This window comes from Tinamus guttatus, unplaced genomic scaffold, assembly GCF_059628265.1.
Source record: "Tinamus guttatus ecotype Peru unplaced genomic scaffold, ASM5962826v1 Tinamus_guttatus_pri_ptg000629l, whole genome shotgun sequence".
Lineage (NCBI taxonomy): Eukaryota > Metazoa > Chordata > Aves > Tinamiformes > Tinamidae > Tinamus > Tinamus guttatus.
The window spans coordinates 1640284-1663922 of record NW_028289163.1 but is presented as its reverse complement, the minus strand read 5'-3'; the positions used below and the strand labels follow the sequence as shown (position 1 = coordinate 1663922).

General features: G+C 56.8%; 1 protein-coding gene and 1 long non-coding RNA gene across 3 annotated transcripts; both read left to right on the top strand.

Annotated features, from left to right (window-relative positions):
* The first annotated feature begins 4734 nt into the window (after positions 1–4734).
* LOC148592276 (uncharacterized) lies at positions 4735–11163 on the top strand. Its single transcript, XR_015913957.1, has 2 exons — positions 4735–4808; positions 11065–11163. It is a non-coding gene; the product is annotated as an uncharacterized LOC148592276 (long non-coding RNA).
* A 62-nt stretch (positions 11164–11225) lies between these two features.
* Positions 11226–23173, top strand: MEF2D (myocyte enhancer factor 2D). Of its 2 annotated transcripts, none has more exons than XM_088535522.1 (10): positions 11226–11386; positions 12409–12612; positions 15007–15144; positions 15523–15733; positions 17912–17968; positions 19941–20128; positions 20251–20271; positions 21610–21736; positions 22545–22734; positions 22848–23173. In XM_088535522.1, exons 1-10 carry the CDS (start codon positions 11333–11335, stop codon positions 23167–23169), a joined length of 1512 nt encoding a protein of 503 aa, XP_088391648.1. In that variant the 5' UTR covers positions 11226–11332; the 3' UTR covers positions 23170–23173. The 2 variants fall into 2 exon arrangements, with proteins under 2 accessions (XP_088391648.1, XP_088391647.1); XM_088535521.1 differs by having other exon boundaries at positions 21607–21736.
* Positions 23174–23639: the final 466 nt, after the last annotated feature.

Genomic DNA, 23639 nt, shown 5'->3' with positions numbered 1-23639 from the left:
AGAGACCAGGTGGCCGATTTGCTCAGTAAGTTTCTGACACCGTTTTTGTTCCTCTCCGGCCCCAGGGCCGCTGTTTTTTTTGGGAATACTGGGGATATATGTGTGTGTGTGTGTATATATATATATATATATATATATATGTGCATATATATATATATATATATATATATATGTGCATATATATATATACACGCACACGCAGGCATATTAACAAAAAAAATGTATAAATATATATGTATTTTGTCGACTTTCGTGCCTTTTTCTGCCGGCTTCGCCTCCCCATCATGGCTTTATTTTTAGGTGCAGCCTCGCAAGGGAGGGGTTTTTGGCCAGGGGATTTTAAGCAGCTTGTTTTTCCCCTATGGCCCAGCTCCTGTTTCCTTGAACACCGGGAAGGGGCCGGATCCGGATCCGTAAGGACGGGCGAACAAAATCCCTCCGGGATAATTTGCGTGCGCCGATCCCTGGATCCTCTCCTGACAGCTTTGCAGGATTGAGTTGCCGTCCCCAACACAACTGCTTGCCCCATTGCCTCCCGTTTTCCTACCCTCCATCCCAGCGGGATAACAGCCGGACTAAGCATCACGGGCACATGGGACCGCGCAGGGATGGGCGAAGCGCTTGGGAAACGTGTTTAAAAAACCTTGGGAAAGCTTTTCCCATCGCCTGGAGCTCGCGGAGCTATGGGGGGAAAAGCAACCCTGCGTTTGGGTGCTGCGCCCGCCCTTAATCCCTTTAAACTCCATTGGACTAATCCTTCATTAGGATCTCTTTGTGAGCTTGTTATCCAGTTACGGCTTAGCCGGCGGTGCGGCGCCGGAGACCTCTCGTCACCCCTTTCCATCCATCCAGGGCAGCGGGTGTCTGCGCGCTCCGAGGCCGGGAAATTCGGGAAAACCGGCTTTGCCCCCAGCCGGGTTTTCCTGCATTTGCTCCAGTGAAGTTGGGGTGAAACGGAGGGATTTAGTTCACATTGAAAGTCGTGGGAGCCTTAAAAAGGGCATCGGCGGCAGCCGCGGGGCCCCTGGAGCAGATTCCTTGCCCTTAGATAGCGGCGCGGGCTTGGGAATTTGCATCCCTGCAAGCGGAGACCCGCTGGGAAAGGCTGGGCAGCGCCGGCAGGGCGAACGGGAACGCGGGAGCCCGGAAAGGGAGAAGCTCCCCAATAGTTTGGGATTTCTCTGCCCCTTCCAAAATGATATTTTTGGCATGGGAGGCAACTCAGCCCGACATTGCCCGGAGAGCTCACGCTCCGCTTTGCCTCCCGCTTGCATCCGACGTGAATCCAGGTTTTCCAAACCCTCTCCTGGCTCGGGGCAGCCGGGGTTGCGCGGCTCCCGGCTCCGCTTTCTTCCCGGACCCATTTTCCCGTGCCTATAATTAGCGTTGGCTCCCGGCCACCGCGCGCCTCGCCGCTTTTCCAGCCCCCTCGGGAAGCAGCCGGGCGAGCGGTGCTTTTCCCAAAGAAAGAGGATGGATGAGGCCCTTCCCTGCGCCGGGATTGTCCCGTCGCCTTGGACTTGGCACAAGATGCTTCTTTCCCCTTCAGGGAAGAGCCCATGCAGAGTATGCCTAATAATAATTATTATAATTATTAAGTAATTAGTAATAATCTGTAATTCTGGATTATGTATTTATTTATTGGTGGATGTGGGTCTCTCGCTTCCTGCGGGGCCCCGATGCAGCCTCAAAGCGAAAGGAGCCGCTTTAGAGGCCCGAAACTCCCTTCCTCGTGAAACGGGGGTGGCCAACGGGCCGCAAAATCCCCCAGGGAAACAGTTTCCCGAAGCTTTTATAGCATCTTGCAGCCACCGTGTAATTCCGAGAAGGAAACGGGATAAATCAGGCTCGGGAGTGAGCGTTTTACAGTCGTGATTTTTTTTAAATTTTTAAATTTAATTTTTCAATTTTATTTGATATCATTTTTGCAAAGTGCTGGTGGAAGGGGGTCAGACGGACTTTTTCTCTTGGGAAAAGCTCCAACGCGATGCCCGATTCCGGCAAGGAAGCGATTTGGGAGCTGCTGCCGGCGGTCGGAGCGGCAGGGATGTATCGCCCGGAGCGTTTGGAGCCCGGACGTCTTTGCAATAATAATAATAGTAATGATAATAATGATAATAATCTTTTCCCCGTGTCCTTCCTCTTCTCCCGGCATCTGCCCCAAATGGGAGCCTAGAACTTGGACCCGGAAGGCAATGTGGGAATTGCAGCAATTTGTCCCGGGACCAGCCTTGGCTTTTCTTCCGGCTCTCGGAATCCGCGTGGAAATTGCTTCTATCCATGGACACGGCGCTTCCATTAGCCGTGGCAAGTGTGGATCAGTGGGAAGCAGGACGGATACTGCGTCTATCGCCCTTCCCTGTGCAAAGGACCGCGGGTGGAAAAGAGGGAATGCGTTTGGGATGTTCTGGAATCGTGAAGTAGGTTCGGGATGTTCCCGGAGCACCAAGAGGGTTCAGGATACTCCCGGAGCACCAAGAGGGCTCGGGATGCTCCAGGAGCACCAAGAGGGTTCGGGATGCTCCAGGAGCGCGCAGCAGCGGCATTTTTGCATGGATGCGAATTCCCAGCGGAGGTTACAGGCTGGGCACACATGAGCTATGGCAACGTTTTTTCGGGATTTCCCTCCTTTTTCCCGTTTTCCCCCGTAAATCAGCAGCAGGGAGGGAAGCTGGCTCGCATGCCAGCCTTGGAGGGGCTCATAAGTCGTCGCCGCGCTCCCTGCCTCAGTTTCCCCACGGATGCGGGAGGCAGCGCCGGGTCTATCCCGGGATATACGGCATGTCAGGCCAACCCGACGTGCCTGCCCTTCCTCCTCCTCCTCCTCCTCGCTCCAGCTGGCGGTTTCGCTTCCGCATCCCGGCAGCCGAAGGGGGAAGTCGGCCGGCGAGAGCGAAACCCGGCGGCCCCAACGGTCACACGCGGCCCCCGCGGCCGCCGTTGCGATGTCACCGGCCCCGGGTGGCCACGCGGCCACCGCGACCGTCCCAGCCTGGGGCTGACAGCCCCGTGCTCCTTCCTGGATGCAGAGAGAATTTGGGTTTTATCATCATTGTTATTAATTTTCCCCCTTTCCGTATCTTGGGGACAAGCCCAAATGCAAAAGGCTCGTTAGATCTAATGAAGCCCCAGGGTAATTGCATGGGGCTGGTGCAAGCTGGGCATGGAGGAGCAGTGGAACCAGAGCAAGAAATGGAGCAAACGCAGTTTTCTTCCCTTTTTAACGATGCTGCGGTAGAGTTTTGTGCTGCCGGAACCGCAGCGAAAAGGGAAGGAGAGATTGCGGCTCTGCCCCCGCCACAATCCCGGCCTCCCTCTCGGCCTCGGGAGCCAGGAAAAGGAATGGAAACGCTTCCGGAGCCCGTTTTGCCCCAGATTGGGAGTCCATTCGCTGCCCACCAGGCTCCTGTCCATGCAGTTCCTGCTGCTCCCAAGGTAACACTGTAATTCCTGTCCTGCCCTCAGCTTGCACATCGATGAGATGAGTTGTGGCCGGTCTCAGCCTCCGGCAGGGCCGCAGCGTCGGGGCACCCGGTGGCCGTAAACGCAGCCGGTCGCTTTGCTCCTGGTGGCCCCGTTTGCGCCAGGAGCCCGCGGTTCGAGCGGCTTTAAATAAACAGCCCGTGACATTTTTGCTGGCGGGGCTCGTAAACAGTGGGTGACATTTCTGTCCCAGCTGTCGCGCCGCGGAAGGGCCGCGGGCTGCGGAGAGGTGGCCGCGTGGGGGCAGGTGATGAAGATGATGGTGGGTTTAAGGGAGGTGAAGCTGGGCGCCCGCAGCCTCCTCACCCGGTGCAAACCTGGTGCAAATCCGGTGCAAACCTGGTGCAAATCCAATGCAAAGATGCAAGCGCGGTGCAAACCTGGTGCAGATCCTGTGCAAACCTGGTGCAGATCCAGTGCAAACCTGGTGCAAATCCAATGCAAAGGTGCAAGCGCAGTGCAGATCCGGTGCAAACCTGGTGCAAATCTGGTGCAAACCTGCTGCAAATCCAATGCAAAGGTGCAAGCGCAGTGCAAATCTGGTGCAGATCCGGTGCAAACCTGGTGCAAATCCAATGCAAAGGCGCAAGCGCGGTGCAGATCCGGTGCAAACCTGGTGCAGATCCAGTGCAAACCTGGTGCAAATCCAATGCAAAGGTGCAAGCGCGGTGCAAACCTGGTGCAGATCCGGTGCAAACCTGGTGCAGATCCAGTGCAAACCTGGTGCAAATCCAATGCAAAGGTGCAAGCACGGTGCAAATCCGGTGCAGTTATTGCACCCGGCGAGTGTCCCCAGGAGAGCTCCGGGCGCTGCTGGGTGCAACCATAGAGCAATGCTGCGCTGGTGCAGGTCATTTAGGGAGAAAATGCTTCATTTTGGTTTATTTTATCTCTTTTTTTGTGAAGCGGAAAGCGCATCTACAGTCTGAGCGTGTTTGGCTCTGGCTGCGTGTTTCCTTTCCCGGTGCAATTTCCCAAATTGTCCTTCTTGGAGCGCTCGGATCCGTGAGGCCGCATCCGAGTGGTTCCGGGCAGGACTACACCTCCCAGCATGCTCCCGTTGCTCCGCTCCGCTTCTGCTCCCGAAATGGGAGCCCGGGCGCCGGAAACCCGGGAGCGCGGCCGGCTCATCCTCTGCGGTGCCGTGGCCCCATCCCGTGCTCCGTCCCCAGCGGCATTCCCGGCTTTGGATGCATCCGTGCTGCGTGTGTTTTTCCCCAGAACTCATGGATGTCTCCCGTTTCTTCCCGTGCAGCTGGAGTGAGGAGCAGTGGCTGCCGAGCATCTCCTGGCCGGAGCGCAGGATGCAGGAATCTGCATAGCAGGTAGGGGGGCCGAATCCCAACTCCGTGCTGCAGGCATCTGCGGGGACCAGGAATTCCCGAAAATTGCAGCTGCGGAGCCGCTCATTCCATGCAGGAGCTGGGAGGAATATCCCTTTGCCCCATCCCAGCTGTGGCTTGGGAATGCAGCAACAGTGCAAAGGTGCCGTGGGGATGGGAAAGTGCTGGGAAAAGAGGCTCAGAAATAGGAATATTTTCCATATTTCCCATCCTTCAGCAATAGGAGCTGCTCTGTGAGCTCCTTCCCCAACTCCCTTTCCTGGGGCTGATGCTCCAACATCTCCGGCACCATCCGCTTGCATTCCCAAGTCTCTTGCCGCGCCGGCTGTTTTGCAGCCACCGCAACCGCGATGGAGCCAACACTCCTGCATCCCAAATCCTCCTTGCCGAGCGCTTCCCTTGGGACAGAACCTGCCGTTTTCCAAGATTTCACCCCGTTGTGCTCTGGAATTTCCCTCTCCGGGTGTCCCGGCAGCTGCCGGCAGCGCCGTCCTCCCCCCGCCCCGCGCGTTAACCCCCTCCCTCGGCTCCTGCATCTGTCCCTGCCCTTTAGCCGGGCCCCGGCGCTCGGGGACAGCGACAGGGACCGCGCGCGGCCGCCCCGGCTCCCGTAAGTACCTCTCACTCTTTCCAGCAGTTAAAATTAGCAATTTAGTTTTTTTTCTCTTTTTTTTTATCGAAAAGTGGCCGCTTTCCGCTTGCTTGAATTCCCCCCTCCGCCACTGCCAGCGTTTTTTATTATTTGCTCCCGAAAGGCTTATTTTGCCCTTTCCTGTCTCTTTTTCGCCCCCCCCATCCCCAGCATGGGTACGGAATTCGGGAGCGAACGGAGTGCATGTGCGGACAGCATCACAGTCATTTGCTCATTCCCAATTTCTGGGACCGATGCGGAGCTGGGAGGCCGGTTTTGTTGCTTCTCCCACCCCGGTTGCATTTGCAGGGAAGCGAGCGGGCGGCACCGGTGTTTTTTCCCTGGGAAAAGGGGGATCTCGGCCGGGGGGGGCAGTTTTTTCATTGAAAACATCAGCTGTGCAAAAGGGAGGGGGGAAACTGAGGCCGGGGGTGGCAGGAGGATGTGGCTCCCTTGAGGGTTAGTGAGTGGGAGCGCTGGGATTTCCCCCTCGAGAAACCCAAACCGAGCTAGAAACGGCAGCGGGCGCTGAGTGCCGACCCGCTCCGTGCGGGAAGGAAAAGGAGGAAGGCGGCACAGCCGGGAGCATGCGGCTGCCGAGACCCGGCGCACTCGTTGCAGCCACCAATGCAAGGAATTTGGCCTGTTTTGGTGGCTTCGGGCTCAGAGCTGGCGCCGTGGGATCCTGCGGTCGCGCGCTTGCAGGGAAACGCTCCAAAGGACCCGGGTTCCTAAGGCCGGGATTAAGGAAACTGGAGTGGAGGAAAATCTGCATCCCTTGGGCTGGACCTGAACTGTCGGCCGACGCATTTAGATGTGGCGATTTTCCCTGGACTCTTTGCATCTCCATCCCCAAATCCGCGTTTTCCCGAGGGGAACGACCCTGGCAGCTCATCCCGCTTCATTTGCACCCTTGGCTGCCGCTGATGCTGTGCCCGTTGGGGCAGGAAACCCGCAGCGGGACGGGGAGCAAAGCCCGATTTTTGGGATTTCTGGCTCCGGCGCGCTTGGCCGGCGGCTGCGGATGCTGCCAGAGGAGGAGGACGGGATTTTGCACAGGAAAATGCGGCTCGTGCGCGAGCGGGGACAGCTGGGCAGCAGCTGCCGCGGAGCCGGGGCCGGCCAGCCGCGTTCCGCCAGCACGGTCGGGACCGAGCCCTGCACGAGGTGTCCTGGAGGGGATGGAAAACATTGCGGGGTTGGCACCTGCGAGCTGGAATGGGGTTTGCACGCTTGCAAACTGGGTCTTACACCTCCAGTCTTGCAGAGCAGTGTGGGGTTGGCATTGGTGCACAGGCAGGTTGGAATGGGGTTTGCAAACTGGTTTGGATCGAGTCTTACACCTTGAGCCTTGCAGACCAGTGTGAGGTTGGCATTGGTGCACTTGCAAGCTGGAATGGGGTTTGCAAACTGATGTGGATCCAGTCTTACACCTCCGGCCTTGCAGACCAATGTGGGGTTGGTACTTGTGCACTTGCAAGCTGGAATGGGGATTGCAAACCAGTGTGGATCCAGTCTTACACCTCTGGCCTTGCAGACCAGTGTGGGGTTGGCACTTGTGCACTTGCAAGCTGGAATGGGGTTTGCACGCTTGCAAACCGGTGTGGATCCGGTCTTACACCTTGAGCCTTGCAGACCAGTGTGGGGTTGGCATTGATGCACCTGCAAGCTGGAATGGGGTTTGCACACTTGCAAACCGGTGTGGATCCAGTCTTACACCTCTGGCCTTGCAGACCAGTGTGGGGTTGGCATTGGTGCACTTGCAAGCTGGAATGGGGTTTGCACACTTGCAAACTGGCGTGGATCCGGTCTTACACCTCTGGCCTTGCAGACCAGTGTGGGGTTGGCATTGGTGCACTTGCAAGCTGGAATGGGGTTTGCACGCTTGCAAATTGTGACTCACTTTTCCTTTTCCCTCCGTGTTCGTTGGCTGGGGTGGGAAGCGGCTCTCGCGGCTCTGGGTTTGCGCGCCGGTTCCTGGCTCGCTGGTGGTGAATCATGGCCCCGTTTTATTTCAAAATCACCATTACTGGGCATGAGCCATAGTTCCCCTTTTCCTAAAAAAAAAAAAAAAAAAAAGGCATCATTATCCATCGGAAAGCTCCCAGCTCTCCAATTCAGGTATCAAGGGAGTGCAGAGTCAAGCAGCCTAGTTGCTGTTGGGACCAGCATTTTTTTTAATGCCTTTTTCTTAAAAAAAAAAAAAAAAAGATTATTTTGGCCCAATCTTTGCCCTAGGGTTGGTGCTGGGGTCCTGCGGAGTGCGATGGATCCAGCTGCCGAGCTCCTCTGGGAAAAACGCAGCCCAAGCGGGAAAGGCGGTGGGAGCCTTCCTTGGGGTAGGAAAGCGAGGCGGAAAAGGGAAAACTGGGGGCAAAGAGGACATAATCCAGGCAGGTGATGGGCGCTCCCCCTGGTTCCTCCTCTGTTGATTCCTCGGATTTAATGAGCCACCCTCTCCTCATTACCCGGTGCGGCAAGCGCGGTGACAGCGGTGACAAGCCGCGAGCAGGAGGCAGGTGGTTATTTCATGCCCCGCGGGGATCCGGGGGGGACCCACCGCATCCCCCCCGCATTTTCTGGGTGAGAAAGAGGAGGTTCAGCTTGCAGGCAGCTCCCAGAGGAATGTTTTTCCCTTTTCCTTGAGCTTTTCCTGGAGGATGGGAAAGACACGCTCTTGCCAAGAGAAATATAGGGAAAGGGGGGGGTGTTTGCAGCGGGAATGTGCACCGGAGTGGGATGGAGCCTGGCATTATGGTGCACACTGTTGCAAAGGAGGGAGCGCGTTGCAAGGGCGTTTGCAAGGAGCGGCTCCGGCCGGGATGCACCGCTGTCCCGGAACACGCGTGTCCATCCCCCCGCCGGTGTTTCCAACATGTTTGTGCCAAGATCCCGCTCCAAACTCCCTGCCGGATTGAGGGGCTGAGCCCCCATCCCGGGGCTCCATCCTTGAGCATCCAAGCCCATCCTTGTCCCCGTGCTGCTGTCCGGCATAGTGTCCCTTTTGCACCGTGCACTGTGCCCATTCCGTGCAAGCGAGCGCGTGGCTTGCGGAACAAGCGGAATCGGGTCGCGTTTAAGTATTTCCCCCCATCCTTTCGCCGCTTCTGCAGGTGCTGGTTTTCCAGCATCATTTAAGGCCTTGGCTTCCTTTTATTTTTAATCCCCCCCAGCCCCTGTGCATGACGGCATGGCCGGCGGTTTTGTTGCAGCACAGCAGAGCTGGCTGTGCACTTGGCAGATCTGCTTTCCTCTGGAGAGGACGGGAATCTGGGTCAGGAATATATGTATCTCCTCAAATTCCTTGGAGACCAGATTGAATCCAACCTTGATTCTTCCCTTCGGAGCCTCCCGAGATTTCTACCTGGTGCGGCGGGTTGTGCACGGGCGGATGGAGCCCGAGCTGCCGGTTTCCTAAATCCCAGGGCTTTGCACAGCGGGATTCATGGCGAGGTGCTCGCTCCAAGCACCGGGCGGCTGCAGCTTCCGAGGTTTCGCTGCGGAGCGCGCGGCGCCGGAGCCCCGGTGCAGGAACCCAGATAGCATCGCCCCCGAAACCAGAATAGAAGCTCTGGAGGAGGCCCGAGCGCGTCGCTGCGGTTGTGATATCGGTTTGGAGATAACAGGGTGCTCAAGAGTGCGTGGAGCTGGGCCGGACACCGCGAGGGCTGCACCAGCCACGCGTGCATGCATGCGCTTGCATGCAAGTGTCCCCTTGCATGCAATTGTGTCCCCTCGCATGCAAGTGTGTCCCCTCGCATGCAAGTGTGTCCCCTCGCATGCACTTGCATGCAATTGTGCACAACCTGGTTGCTCCCTTTGCATTTCCTCGCTCCCTTCTTGCCTCCGGCTCGCTCCCGCGCCTCTCCGCATCCCGAAGCCGAGCCGCGGAGCGCCCTTGCCCGGAGAGGAGGAAAAGCCACGAGCAGAGCTCCGGGGCTGCGTTTTGGGGAAGTTTCTCGTTTATTTGCTTCCCCCACTCCGCCCCTACAGAACAGCAAACTTGCCCCAAAGGAAATGCAGAGCCTTTGGTGGCGGCGCGCGAAAGGAAACAGGAAGGCCAGCACGCGGCTGAGCGCGCGGCCCCAGGGGTCATTGAGCTGCGGGGGAAGCGGAAGGGATGCTCAGTTTGGTTTTTTTCTTGCCTTTTTTCTGCTTTTCTTTCTACCTCCCTCCAGAGCTCGACAGGAGCTTAGGGCACGGGCAGCGGAGAGCTGGTGAATTCATAGAGTCATAGAATCATGGAATTATGGAATGTTGAAGGTTGGAAGGGAGCTCTAGGGATCACCCAGTGCAGCCCCCTGCACACGCAGGGTCACCTAGAGCACGTGGCACAGGGCTGCGGCCAAGCGGGTTTGAAGATCTCCAGAGAAGGAGACTCCACAACCTCTCTGGGCAGCCTGTTCCAGGGCTCTGGCACCCTCACTGGGAAGGGATTTTTCCTGAAGTTCCTGTGGAACTTTTGGTGCTTCAGTTTGGGGCCGTTTCCTCTAGTTGTGTCGGTGGCCACCAGTGCAAAGAGGCCGCCCCATCCTCCTCACGGCCTCCCTTGAGGTACTTCTAGACACTGCTCAGGTCCCCTCTCAGCCTTCTCTTCTCCAGCTGAACAGGCCCAGCTCCCTCAGCCTCTCCTCACAGGGCAGATGTTCCAGGCCCCTCCTCATCCTCGGAGCCCTGCGCTGGCCTCTCTCCAGCAGCTCCACATCCCTCTTGTCCTGTGGAGCCCAGAACTGGACACAATCCTGCAGATGTGGCCTCAGCAGGGCTGAGCAGAGGGGCAGGATCCCCTCCCTGGACCTGCTGCAGACGCTCTCCTTAACGCAGCCCAGGATCCCATTGGCCTTCCTGGCCACGAGGGCACCTGCTGCCCCATGGTCACCTTGTCGTCCAGAATTCGTCACTCTGAGGCCACATGCGGGCAGTCTAAAGGGCAAAATTTGCCTGTTTAAGGAAATTAAAAGCCAAGGCCCACACGGGTCCACAGTAAAATTGCTTAGAAAGGGTTGAAGAGGCTTCGCAGTGCATGCAGGCAGTAAAAATATCATGCTCCTCAACGCCCGTCCCTCCAATTGGAAGCAATTTGCTGCGAGCAGGCTAGGAATTACTCAGCACCGAGTTAACCAGCACCTGCGCTCGCTTAATTGGCACGTCTGCTAATTGCTGGGAGAAGAATCCTCTTGGAAGCGCGCGGGAGGCACCTGGCAGCTCCCTAGCGCCCCGATTCGCCCGGGCACGGCTGTTCCCTGCCTTATTATTTATCTATTTTTATCTATTTTAACTTATTCACGTGCAGAGATTCTCCAGTGGCTCGTATAGCTGGGGCTCGCGACACATCTTTGCCAAAAGGGAGCCGGGCGAATACATCGAGTGGGAGCAAAGTGTGATTTGCTGAGCCTCGGTTTCCTGGGAAAACCGGGATTTAGCTGTTCCGAAAGGAAATTGTGGCTGTGTCAGCAAGGCTGGAAAACACAAGATCCCAGGGAAAATATTACTCACCAAAATAAATCTAAGGAACAAAGTTACTCAAAACTCCATGAATCCCCCAAAAAGCAAATGCAGATGCGTGCCGGGAAGATGTTTTCACTGCTTTCTCTCTCCTCCCGGCAGGCTCCTGATCGGATGCTGACGACTCGATCCCGCAGGATTCGGACACGCACGAGGGTACCATGAACTGAGAAGGCCACGTCCGACCTCTTTTTTTTTTTTTTTTTCCTTTTTTTTTCCACACGTTTCTCATTTAAAAAGAGAAGAAAGGGGGAGGAAAAAACAAACTTTTAATGAAAGCGTTTTAAAAAAAAAACGGGTTTATTTCCCCCCCTTCCCCTTCCCCTGCACGGAAGTCGCTGCCGCCGCAGGGCAAGGATTCCCGGCGAAGATGGGGAGGAAAAAGATCCAGATCCAGCGGATCACAGACGAGCGCAACCGGCAGGTGGGTGTCCCTGTGTCCCTGATCCTGTAAAGATTTGGGTGTTTTTCCACCTTTTCCATAGAAAACATCCTCTACTAGTTTCTCCTCAATCTTTTCCCTTCTTTTTTTTTTTTCTGGAGCAAATAGGTTGTGTTTGGCATTTTTTGCAGCATTTTTCCAGTAAAAGCAGATACTGTATCTGCTTTTCCATCTGATTGCAGGAAAAAAACCCCAAATGGTTATTTTTTCCATCGCCAATTGTTATGGATAATATATTGGGAGACCTTGGGAGCTATTCGGCTTATAAGGGGTCTCGGGAAGCCTGGGCGAAGCCTGAGGAAGAGGAGGAGCGCGAGGAAGAGCCCTAATGGCATTAGCAGAGTGACGGGGGGGGGATTTGCCAGGATCAGGCTTTCGTGGCCGCTCCGGCAGCCCGGAGAAAGGCCGGAATCCCAGGAAGTAATTCCTTCCTGACCCCTTTGGTGATCGGCTTATGCCTGCGAGCTGGAGATTTCATTCCTCTCGGCGACTTACAAGGTTAATTCACCAAGAGGTGGATCGTGATGGTGGGAGCAGCACCAAATTTGGGGTTTCTGCCCCATTTTGCAGCCGGCAAATTTTCCTTTTTCCCTTCCTGGCGCAGCCGATGGGGTTGGTCCAGTCCTGCTGGAACGATGGGTGGGATTGGGGCCAGATTGGGAATGGGGGGAACCATCCCAACCTCCCGATCTGGCCCTGGTGATGCTGAGCATTGCCCTGGGTGAAAATTGGGGTGAAAACAGGAAAAATCCCGGCAGCCCCTGGGCGGATGGGAGCTTGTCGGGGGATTTTGCTGGAATTTCTCCTGTTTTGGCAAAGGGTGCTTTCCAGCATGGATAATGGTCCCCATGCTCACTAAGCCTTCAGCAGCTCCGAAAATGGGATGGGAAGGGGAAGGAGGAGGCAGTAGGGATGCTTCCCGCATCCTTCCTCTGGTGTTTTCCCATATGGGGCTGGGGGTGGATGCTGGATGCGGCTCCCTGAGGTTCTCCACGTGCTTCCAGGTGACCTTCACCAAGCGCAAGTTCGGGCTGATGAAGAAGGCGTACGAGCTGAGCGTGCTGTGCGACTGCGAGATCGCCCTCATCATCTTCAACCACTCCAACAAGCTCTTCCAGTACGCCAGCACCGACATGGACAAGGTGCTGCTCAAGTACACCGAGTACAACGAGCCCCACGAGAGCCGCACCAACGCCGACATCATCGAGGTGGGCAGCAAAAATCGGGAAAACGGGGAGAAAATCCGCCGCGCGCTCCCCATCCGCTCCCTGGCGCATCCCGGCCATCGCGGCGCTCCCTGGCGCATCCCAATGCACTTCCCAGTGCTTCCTGCTGCTTCCCAAGCACCGGCTCCTCATCCCATCGTGCCGGGGGAGGAATAAATCCCCGCTCCGGTGCTGTTGCCGCCCAGAGCCGGTTAATCCCGTGCGTGCCGGAGGTGAGGATTTGGGGCAGCGGCGCGCACGGAATTTGCTGGAGCTGGGTCGCTTTGGGCCACATGATTTTGAGAGCAAAAAGAACAACCTATCTCATATATTAATATAGATGCATACTTAATATATATATAGTTTATATATCATTCAAATCCCTGATGCTCCCAAGCGGATGAGCATCCTCCTTGGTACCCAGAGAGGTGCGCGGCTCCGTGGAGCCACACGGACACTCGGTGTTTTCCTTAATGCCGGCTTTCCCCGTAATATTTTTTCCCATTAAAAACAAGGCCAAGCGGCACCCGGAAGCCGCATCCAAGGGCACGCGGTGACATTCCAGGCCGGGAGCGGAGGACACCGCTCACCCGCGGAGGTGACAGCAGGGACCTCTCGCTGCAATTCCTATGGGCAAAGGCACCAGGAATGTCAACAGCGGGGTCGGAAATCGGGACACAGGGATAGCAGGGCGAAGCACGCCCAAAATAACGTTTTTTTTCTCCCCTAATCTTGATGTTTTCAGCCCCATTTTCTCCTTTGGAGAAGTTGAAGGAATCCGTTTTGTGACACCTTTAAGTGAAAGGTTAAAAAAGGAAAAGGAAAAACCTTGTTCCTCCCTCACCTTCTGCTTTTCCTGTGAAAAAAGGGAGAAAAACAAGGGTAGGAAAATGGCACCTTGTTGCCCTCTTCCCCTTTCAAAAGACCTTTCAGAAACCCTGAAACTGAAGGAAATTGTTTGCTTTTGATTCTCCCCAAAACAAGATTGGCTCCTTTTCACATCATGCCATGAAAACTGTGGGACACGTATTTTTTTTTTCCTTTTTTTTTTGCTTCCTCACCAAGAAACAGCAGCTGATGTTCACATGCTCAGCAAGGGCATTTGTTGCCCAAAAGCTCCTGTTTTTTTCCCCCAAACAGTGAATTGGCCCGGGTGGCCCCAGTGCGCGCGGGACCTCGGCGTGGTGACAGTGACAATAATCTGATCTTACGCTTCAGGGCGTCCACCGGGTGCCGGGAAGGATTTTTTCCTGCCTCTCTGCATGCAATTGGCTGGGTTACCCTGATTTCCTATGGAATGGAGGGGATCGCGGCCAGCTGGGCATTGGGGACACCAAAAAAGCCACCCCAAAGGGAAGAAAACCTTGGGAAACAGGGACAAAGAGCAGGTTGGGCTCCCAAATCCGCTGCCTGCTTTCGCCCACGAGTTTCCAAAGATTTCAAGGAATTTCCTCTGAGTTTCATAACTAGGAAGAGGCTGCCATAGCGGCACAACCCTTATTTGCCACGCGCGAATCCCCACCGGCAGGGCCCTGGCAAAAAGCCGCCTCCATCAATCCCGCTGCTCCTGGAATGACTTTTTTTCTGCTTTGCCTTTGAAAAAGAGGGAGGAAAAACACTTTTTTTTATTAAGAAAGCAAGAAGAGAGCTGCAACTTTCCATATCTTGGCTGAATTGGTGAAACAAAAGGTTTTGGGAATGAAATTCCCCAAAAGTCACTTCCAAAAGAGAAAACAGAAAAAGGTGAAGCTGTTTCTTCTGCTCTATCTCTAAAAGCAGCCCTGAGAAGGGGATAATAGAGCCCTAAGTTGCATTTTTTGCCCCTTCTTGCTATAACCCCACATTTCCCAGCAATAAGAGAGCCTCTCCAGGATATATTTGGCCCTAAAAAAGCCTATATTTATGACTGTTTAGGAAGGCAAGAGGAGAATTGTAATGTTTCTTTTTTTTCCCCCCTGCTGCATTTGGCATGAAAAGAGACCAAGACTTCCAGGAAATTCTGCAGTTTTGACTCAAAAAAAAGAAAAAAAAAGAAGAAAAAAATAAAATTGGCAAGCGGGGCTGCCATCATAACGCCTAATTGCTTTGGGTGTTTTGCAAATAAAATGATGAAATGTGTGTGCTGCCACCAAATGGGATGGGGACACCCTTGGGGGCATGTGCTTTTTGGTGCAAAATGGGGGAAATTTCTCTGGGCGAGATCCATAATTGCATCTTTTCCATTGCTCGGTGGCGTTTTGGGGCTGCAACCATGAGTTTGGGCAAGGGGATGCTGCTCGGAGGAGGAATGGGAGTGGGAATGGGGTATCCGGGTGCATCCGCAGGACCAGGGGGCCCTGTCCTCTCTCCATCCTGGAGCTCTTGTATCCTACCAGTATCCCACTTGTTGTTTTCCAGACATTAAGGAAAAAAGGGTTTAATGGCTGTGACAGCCCCGAGCCGGATGGTGAGGACTCCATAGATCAGAGCCCGTTGATGGAGGATAAATTCCGCAAAGGCAGCGAGGATTTGGACATCCTGTTCAAGCGCTACGGTGTAAGTACCCCTGCTCCGTCCAAAAAACTTCCATTTTATATTATATATTTTATATGTATTTTGGTGTTGTTTTATTGGCTCCTGGAAGGTTTTATCCTCTGGTCCCAGTCGTGGCATCAGGATGGGAGGGGATTTATGGCAGCAGAACGAGGCGAAGCAAGCGGGGAGCTCGTTGCAAATCGGCTTGCAATTCAAGCAAGCCGAAGCGAGCGATGCAAGCCATGCACGGGTGCAAGGTTGCACTGCTCCCTCCTTATTCCCAAGCTGCTTCCCAGGTCTTTTGTGTTGGAGGAGGGGAAAAAAGGTTTAAGGAGGAAGCCCCGGTGTGCAAGCAAAGCCACCAACGAATGTCCCCTTGAATGTGCACCCTGTGCTCAGTCTGCAGTGCCGGCTCCCAACTTCGCCATGCCCGTGACGGTGCCCGTGAGCAGCCAGAGCTCGCTGCAGTTCAGCAACCCCGGGGGCTCCCTGGTGACGCAGACGCTGGTGACATCGTCGCTCACGGACCCCCGGCTCCTGTCCCCGCAGCAGCCGCCGCTGCAGAGGAACGCGGTGTCCCCGGGGCTGCCGCAGCGGCCGGCGAGCGCAGGTGAGCGCCCCAGCCCAGGTGCCAAAAATGCACGGGTGCATTTGCTTTTTTTGGGGGGGAAAAGGCAAAAATGCGCGTGTGCATTTGCTTTTTTGGGGGGGAAAGGCAAAAATCCATGGGTGCATTTGCTTTTTTGGGGGAGAAAAGGCAAAAATGCATGTGTGCATTTGCTTTTTTGCAGGGGGGGAAAGGCAAAAAGGCATTTGTGCATTTGCTTTTTTTTGGGGGGAAGGCAAAAAGGCACGTGTGCATTTGCTTTTTTTTGGGGGGGGGAAAGGCAAAAATGCACATGTGCATTTGCTTTTTTGGGGGGGGAAAGGCAAAAAGGCATTTGTGCATTTGCTTTTTTGTGGGGGGAAGGTAAAAAGGCACGTGTGCATTTGCTTTTTTGGGGGGGGAAGGCAAAAAGGCATTTGTGCATTTGCTTTTTTTTTGGGGGGGAAGGCAAAAAGGCACGTGTGCATTTGCTTTTTTTGGGGGGGAAAGGCAAAAATGCACGTGTGCATTTGCTTTTTTTGGGGGGAAAAGGCAAAAATGCACGTGTGCATTTGCTTTTTTTGGGGGGAAAGGCAAAAATGCACGTGTGCATTTGCTTTTTTGTGGGGGGAAGGTAAAAAGGCACGTGTGCATTTGCTTTTTTTGGGGGGTTGGGGAAGGCAAAAAGGCACGTGTGCATTTGCTTTTTTTGGGGGGAAAGGCAAAAATGCACATGTGCATTTGCTTTTTGGGGGGGGAAAGGCAAAAATGCATGTGTGCATTTGCTTTTTTGGGGGGAAAAGGCAAAAAGGCATTTGTGCATTTGCTTTTTTTGGGGGGGAAGGCAAAAAGGCACGTGTGCATTTGCTTTTTTTTGGGGGGGAAGGCAAAAATGCACGTGTGCATTTGCTTTTTTTGGGGGGGGGGAAAGGCAAAAAGGCACGTGTGCATTTGCTTTTTTGGGGGGGGGGGAAAGGCAAAAATGCACGTGTGCATTTGCTTTTTTTGGGGGGAAAGGCAAAAATCCATGGGTGCATTTGCTTTTTTGGGGGGGGGAAAGGCAAAAAGGCACGTGTGCATTTGCTTTTTTGGGGGGGAAGGCAAAAATACACGTGTGCATTTGCTTTTTTTTGGGGGGAAAGGCAAAAATGCTAGTGTGCATTTGCTTTTTTTTTTAGGGGGGAAGGCAAAAAGGCACGTGTGCATTTGCTTTTTTGGGGGGGGGAAAAGGCAAAAAGGCACGTGTGCATTTGCTTTTTTTGGGGGGGGGAAAAGGCAAAAAGGCACGTGTGCATTTGCTTTTTTGGGGGGGGGGAAAAGGCAAAAAGGCACGTGTGCATTTGCTTTTTTTGGGGGGGGGGAAAGGCAAAAATGCACGTGTGCATTTGCTTTTTTTGGGGGGAAAGGCAAAAATCCATGGGTGCATTTGCTTTTTTGGGGGGGGGAAAGGCAAAAAGGCACGTGTGCATTTGCTTTTTTTGGGGGGCAAAAGGCAAAAAGGCATGTGTGCATTTGCTTTTTTGGGGGGGAAGGCAAAAATACACGTGTGCATTTGCTTTTTTGGGGGAGGAAAAGGCAAAAAGGCACATGTGCATTGCTTTTTTGGGGGGAAAAGGCAAAAAGGCACGCGTGCATTTGCTTTTTGCGGGGGGAAAGGCAAAGGCACGTGTGCGTTTGCTTTTTTGGGGGGAACCCTCCAAAAGAAAGGCTTTTCTGCATGCAGCCAAGGATGCAGTCGTATCCAGTGATCCCGGTGCTGCTCGGAGCAGGGAGATGGGCTGAGGTCTTCCCAGATGCAGGGACCCTCTGGGACCTCGCAAGCCCCTCTGCCCACGCCGGTCTCTCCAAGGTCACCCATTTCTATTCCCTTGGCCATGGCAGAATTCCTGCTCGGAGGAGCCAGCACTTTACATGTTGTAGGAGCTATTTATTTATTTTCTGGGTGTTTTTTTTGGGCGGCAGGGAAAGGGTAGGTTTAAAACAGTGGATTTCAGGCAGGACGGGAGCACTGGGTTACGGTTTGCAAAGCAAAAGCGGCATTTTGGGAGCTTGCTGCCATCCCAGCACTGCCAGCTGCTCCGGGCTCGGGTTTTCCCCCCGTTTGGATGGAGAAACCATCGGATTGGTTGCAGGGGTCTAGGATGGTCTTTTGTGCTCTGGATTTTTCCCATGCTGATCCCGTGTCTCTATTTGGTTTTCCAGGGGCGATGCTCGGGGGAGACCTGACCAACACGAACGGAGCCTGTCCCAGCCCTGTGGGTAAGTGAGGGCCACGAGCTCGTTAATCCTCAGCGCTAACGAGCCCCCAAACACAGGGCTTAGCTAACGGGCTAATGGCATCTCCTCGGCTCCGGGCATGGCACATCCAGGAGCCAAAAAGGCCGCGGAGGAGGGTGGGATGGAGCATCCTGCCGGGATAACGCCGTATCGGATGCCGCATCCTGCTGCCTCCAACGGCGTGGAGGCCTTGGGAATAATCCCAGCTTCTTCCCGCACCGGCAAGTGGCCAGTGGCTCTGTGAGGAATTTCCCACTCCGGGATGGGTTTGCAAGGGCTGGAGCCTCTGCTGGGGGGAGATTTTTTGGGATGGGGGTTTCTCCGGAGCTGCCTGCGCGGGGTTGGGAAGGACGGAGCCGGGCTGGGGGCCGGCGGCCCCCGCAGCAGCTGCCGCGAGAGCCGCCGCGGTGCTTGGCAGGGCCCCTGAATGTCACCATTGACGTCACCGCGGCATTCCCGGCGTTCCTGCCGCCGCGCCGGGAAAGGGCCGGGCCGAGCCGAGCCGGCCGGCCCCAGCGCCGAGCCGGGATGCGCCGGCCATGGCAAAGCCGGGCTGCCTCCGGCCGGGATGCGGAGGCTGCTGGGGGGCTTCCTCCTCCTCCTCCTCCTCCTCCGTCCTGGCATTCCGGCCTCTGAGTCATCCCCCTCCAGGCGCTGCCGGCTCCGCTCCGGGCTGGATGCCCCGGATCCTGCAAATGTGCCTCCCTGCTCCCCCCCGTGCCGGGCGCAGGCGCTCTTCCCGGCCCCCGGGCTCTTCCCGGCGCTCCGGCTGTCCCCGGCTCCGCAAGGGCAGCGCCGGGAACGCCGCCAGCCCCGGGCGCGTGTCCTCGCCACGGCCGCTCATCCGCCTCCCGCCGCCCTCCCTCCTCCTTCCCGGCCTCCCGCTGCCTCCGGAGCAGCCAGCGGGTCTGGCCCGGAGGAGATTCCTCCGGCGGCAGCGCCTGGAGCAGGGATGCCCCCTTCCAGGGACGAGATGGGAATGGGACCGGTGGCTTGGCAGTTGGGTGGACATTCCCATTCCCGGTCCAGCCGGAGCGGGGCAAAACCCGTAGCAGCCCCACTCAGCCGGTACCCCGTCCGCCTTAACACATCCTCAGGAGTGGGAATATCCCAGATTCCACTCTTCCCACCATCCAGGTGGGAGACTTTAAGACATAGTGGCAGATTTCATGCACCTTCACTATAAGTAAAAACTGAAGCCGGTGGCGGAGTGAGCAGCATCCCAGGACACAACCCGGATTTAGCCCTTCCGGAGCCGGGCCCGGAGCGTCTCTGCCGCAGCCGCTGCGCAGATGCGGTGCTGGTGGATGTGATTAATAATGCAATCAGCGACCTATTTTTTCCCAGTCTAACGTGCAATGAATCCGAGGGCTGAATCCTGGTGATTGCTAAACGCCTTTCTATCTTTGGGGCCTATTCATAAAAAAAAAAAAGAAAAAAAACTCTCATCAGAGCAGTAATCTGATCCAATTTATTCCTTTCCTGATGTTCATCAAATCCTTGCCTTTTGCAATTTTTTTTTATCCCTTCCCTTTCTTCTCCTTTTTTGCTTCTTTGCACACAAAATCTAAGTGGGGCAGCAGGAGGAGGGATAGATCTTCAGAGGGGCAGCGGGAACTGGATTCTGTTCCGGTGCCACCAAGGGTCCTTAAAATGATCCTTGAAAGCCGTGTTAAGAGTAGTTATAGCTGCTCCGTAGGGTTCCTTCTGGAGTGGCATGAAGAGCTTGGATGCAATATCTGCAGCTTGCAAAGATGCAATATCTGCAGCTTGCAAAGAGCGCAGCCAATGCACACAGCAGCTCCAGGGCTAGCGGTGGCCAGAGGCTACTTGCCCCATGGCGGTGGCAAGTTGCCCGTGCACCTCAGGGCGCTCGCACCATGTGTCACCTTCCCGCACCGTGTGTCACCTTCCTGCACCGTGTGTCACCTTCCCGCTTTTTCCTTTTCCGCAGGGAATGGCTACGTGAGCGCCCGGGCTTCCCCGGGGCTCCTTCCCGTGGCCAACGGCAACAGCCTGGGCAAGGTGATCCCGGCGAAATCGCCGCCGCCGCCGGCGCCGCCGCAGCTGGCCCCGGGCAGCCGCAAGCCGGACCTGCGCGTCATCACGTCGCAGAGCGGCAAAGGGCTCCTGCACCACTTGGTGAGTGCCCGGCGCCGGCCCCGGTGCCCCGGGGGCCACCGAAACGGCCCCCCGCGCGGTCCCCGCGCGCGCTCCCGCCTAACGGAACCTCTCGCTTCTCTCCCCGTCGCTCGCGCGGGCAGGCGGAGGACCCCTTGGCTCTGGTGAGTTGTGCATCTCGCCGCCCTCATTTCCCTGCGCCCACCTGAAATTCGCACCCTCGGACAAGCTTGCGACCCAAAGGGAATAAACGAGATCCTTTGCTTATTAAGGCTGTCATTTGAAGCATGCCCCCACTAAGAGTCCTTGCTGCATGGAGATGGTTTTCCACATTATTTTGTGCTTTTCCATGTTATTTTTATGCTTTTCTGCACCCCCATGCCCAGCAACAAGGGAAGCAGCACCTTGTCGGTGACAGTGGCTCTTGTGGCCGCCGGGACTCCGAGCGCGTCACGATTTCCCGGAGGCCTCATTGCAAGGACGTGCTGAGCCCTTTGCCTCTTGGTGCATGGTTGGAGCAGCTCCAAAAGCAGCCCAAGGAGCAATCCCCCTCCGCCGAGATCCGCTCCTTCCACGTTGCTCTGCCCACGCGTGCGCGGGCGGGCGCTGAGTCACCTGCCCCTTGGCCACGGGCTCAGCCCCTCGCGGCGGTTTTAAGGGCGGTTTTAGGCTCGTCGCGGTGCAAAGCGCCGTTCCCCGGGGCTGCAGGCGCTTGCACTAGTTGCAATCGAGCCCACGTTTCGCTCCTGGGCTCCGTGGCCTCGTGGCCACTGCTGCGCCCGGTCCTGCAGCCCGGCGCTCTGCTTGTGTGGGGCAGCGGTCACCAGCGCGGCCAGCGGGACGCAGGCCAGGAAAAACTGCCGGCTTTAGCAATTAGCGTCCCGGTAATCGCCTTGCCCGGGTGGCTGGAAGCTGGGCAGTGCCCGGGCGCTGCAAACCCCATGTTTTTGGGTGCTCTTGCACTGCAGCAGTGGCCGGGACGGCATTTCGGGCACCCAGTGCTTGCCGTAACCCACCGCGTGTTGCACCAGCAGCGCCGGGAGCCTCAGGGATCCGGTGCCGGGTGGGAAGACGTGGCCTTGAGCTGACGTGTGCCCGTCGGCAGCTCCGGATTAGAGCCAAGCCTCTGGAGTCCGATTTAAATCGGATCAGCAGAGACAGCCCAGATTATCCGTCTTGTAAACAGGGCTGAAGCCGACCCTCCGATCCGCCCACGTAACGGCCCGCAAAGCTGCCGGGGGGGAGCGGGCCAAGGGCAGGATTTTTCCACGGCGCTTCCTAAGGCACGCGGGATGCTGGAGGGGCCCCATCCCGCAGGGTGCCCAGTCCCACTTTGGAGCTTCAGGGATGTCCGGAGCATCAATCCTGCTCGGGCGGCTGCAAGGAGCTCGCCGAGGGGCTTGTTACGGATCCAGTGGGTCCATATGGATTTGGGGGGGTATCCGCGACCCACGCGCACGGGGCTGGGTGGTAACGGGGTCTCTTTGCCCCCGCAGCAGCAGAACCCGCCGCGGTTGGGCGCCTCGCAAGCCGGCCACTCGCTGACCACCCCGGTGGTTTCTGTGGCTACTCCCAGCCTGCTGACGCAGGGGCTGCCCTTCTCGGCCATGCCCACCGCCTACAACACAGGTAAGAGCGCGGGGAGCGCTCAGCTAATTACAGCGCATGGCCCTAATTAGCAGGTGGAGCCCAGCGGGTGGCACCCTGCCCGGGATGGGTGTCCCCTCTGCGAGGGGACGTTGCAGGCAGCCCAAGCGCTCCCAGCGAGCTTGGGTGCTGCCTGAATCCTCCAAATAGCCTTAAATTTGGTCTGTGCACAGCCCGCCCGCTGCCCCACGTCAGCGGGAAGCCGCTTGCAGAGCAGCCGGCCCCGTTTGGGTCCCCCAGAGCAAGTGGTGGAGGCGGCTGTTGTCACCCCCAGGGTGTTGAGAACCCCCAGACCGTCACCCCCAGAGTGTTGAGAACCCCCTGACCGTCACCCCAAGGGCGTTGTGAATCCCCTGGTTGGTGTCTCCGGTGCCCAGGAGCTGCAGGTGCCTCTATCAGATGCAGACGGATAAGGAAAGCAGCAGCGCTCGCTGCACCGCGTCGCTTCTGCCTTGCAAACGGCTCCGCGTTGCAAACGGCTCCGGGTCCCAAGCGGCTCCAGGTCCCAACGGGCTCCGTGTCACCCCAGGGCCACATCGGGCACAGGCAGCGCCACCTGCCGATGCGCAGGAGGGGGACGCGGCGTGCCAAAACGGGCTGAAATCCCGCAAAAACGGTTCCAGCACCGCTCGCGTGCGCACCACGCTCAGCCTGCAAAGGGCTGCGAACTCAGGCGATCTCCCGGGCGAGCTCCTGCTTAAGGAAGAGCTTTAGGGTCTGTGCTTTGGGGCGAAACCTCGGGATTTGGGGGGCACTTGGTGACGTGCTTGATGCGGGCGCCTCTTTGCAGATTACCAGCTGACCAGCGCTGAGCTGTCCTCGCTGCCCGCGTTCAGCTCGCCCGGTGGCCTGTCCCTCGGCAGCATCTCTGCCTGGCAGCAACAACAGCAGCAGCAGCAACAGCAGCAGCAACAACAACAGCAACAGCAGCAGCAGCAGCAGCAGCAACATCTCGTTCCCGTATCCCTGGGCAATTTAATGTAAGTAAAACCAAGTCACTGCTGCAAAATATGGGGTGGGGGGGTGAGGAAATGCTCTTGTGGAACTGAGGGGAAAAAAATGTGGGTTTTTTTTATTCTTCTCGCCTGCTTAGCCAAGGGAGCCACTTGTCGCCAGCCACCACGCTGAGCGTCACCACCAACGCCAGCGTGAGCATCAAGTCGGAGCCGGTGTCGCCGGGGCGCGAGCGGGGCGCGGGGACGCCGCTGGGCGCCTTCGCGGCGCGCCACGAGCCGCCGGGCCGCTCGCCCGTCGACAGCCTGAGCAGCACGGCCAGCTCGTACGAGGGCAGCGAGCGGGACGAGGGCGCCCGCGGCGACTTCGGCCCCGCGCTGGGGCTGCTGCGGCCCGCGGGCGACGCCGACGCCGAGAGCCCCGCGGGGAAGCGGCTGCGGCTCGACGCGTGGGTCACGTAACCGCGTCCCCGTCCCCCTCGGCCGCCGTCTTCTCCGTCGCGGCGCCCGGGGGGGAGCCCGGAGATGGAGGCGGGAGGATGAGGATGGGGGCGAGAAATTGCAGGGGGATGATGTTAAACTGCCTGAGAAATAGCTTTAGGGATGCGGGAGGGCGATGGGAGGGACCGTTCCCCGCTCCCAAAAAGCAGCCCTAGGGATGCGCGTCCCTGCAGGGGCTTCGTGGCGGCTGCTTTTCCCCCCTCATCCCGTTTCTGCAGAATTCCGCCCCTCTGCCAAGCTGCGTGTCCCCAGGGGGGACGGGCCGGTCCCCCGGGGGGATCCCGCGCTGGGCGCTGGGTCCCCGAAATGCTGGGAAGCTGGTGGGGGGGGCGGGCAGGGAGGAGGACAAAACGCAGTTATTTGTTATGGAACAAAATTTATAAAGAAACCCCAAATCTCACCTCGAAATCCCACGGCTTGTTCCCACTTGC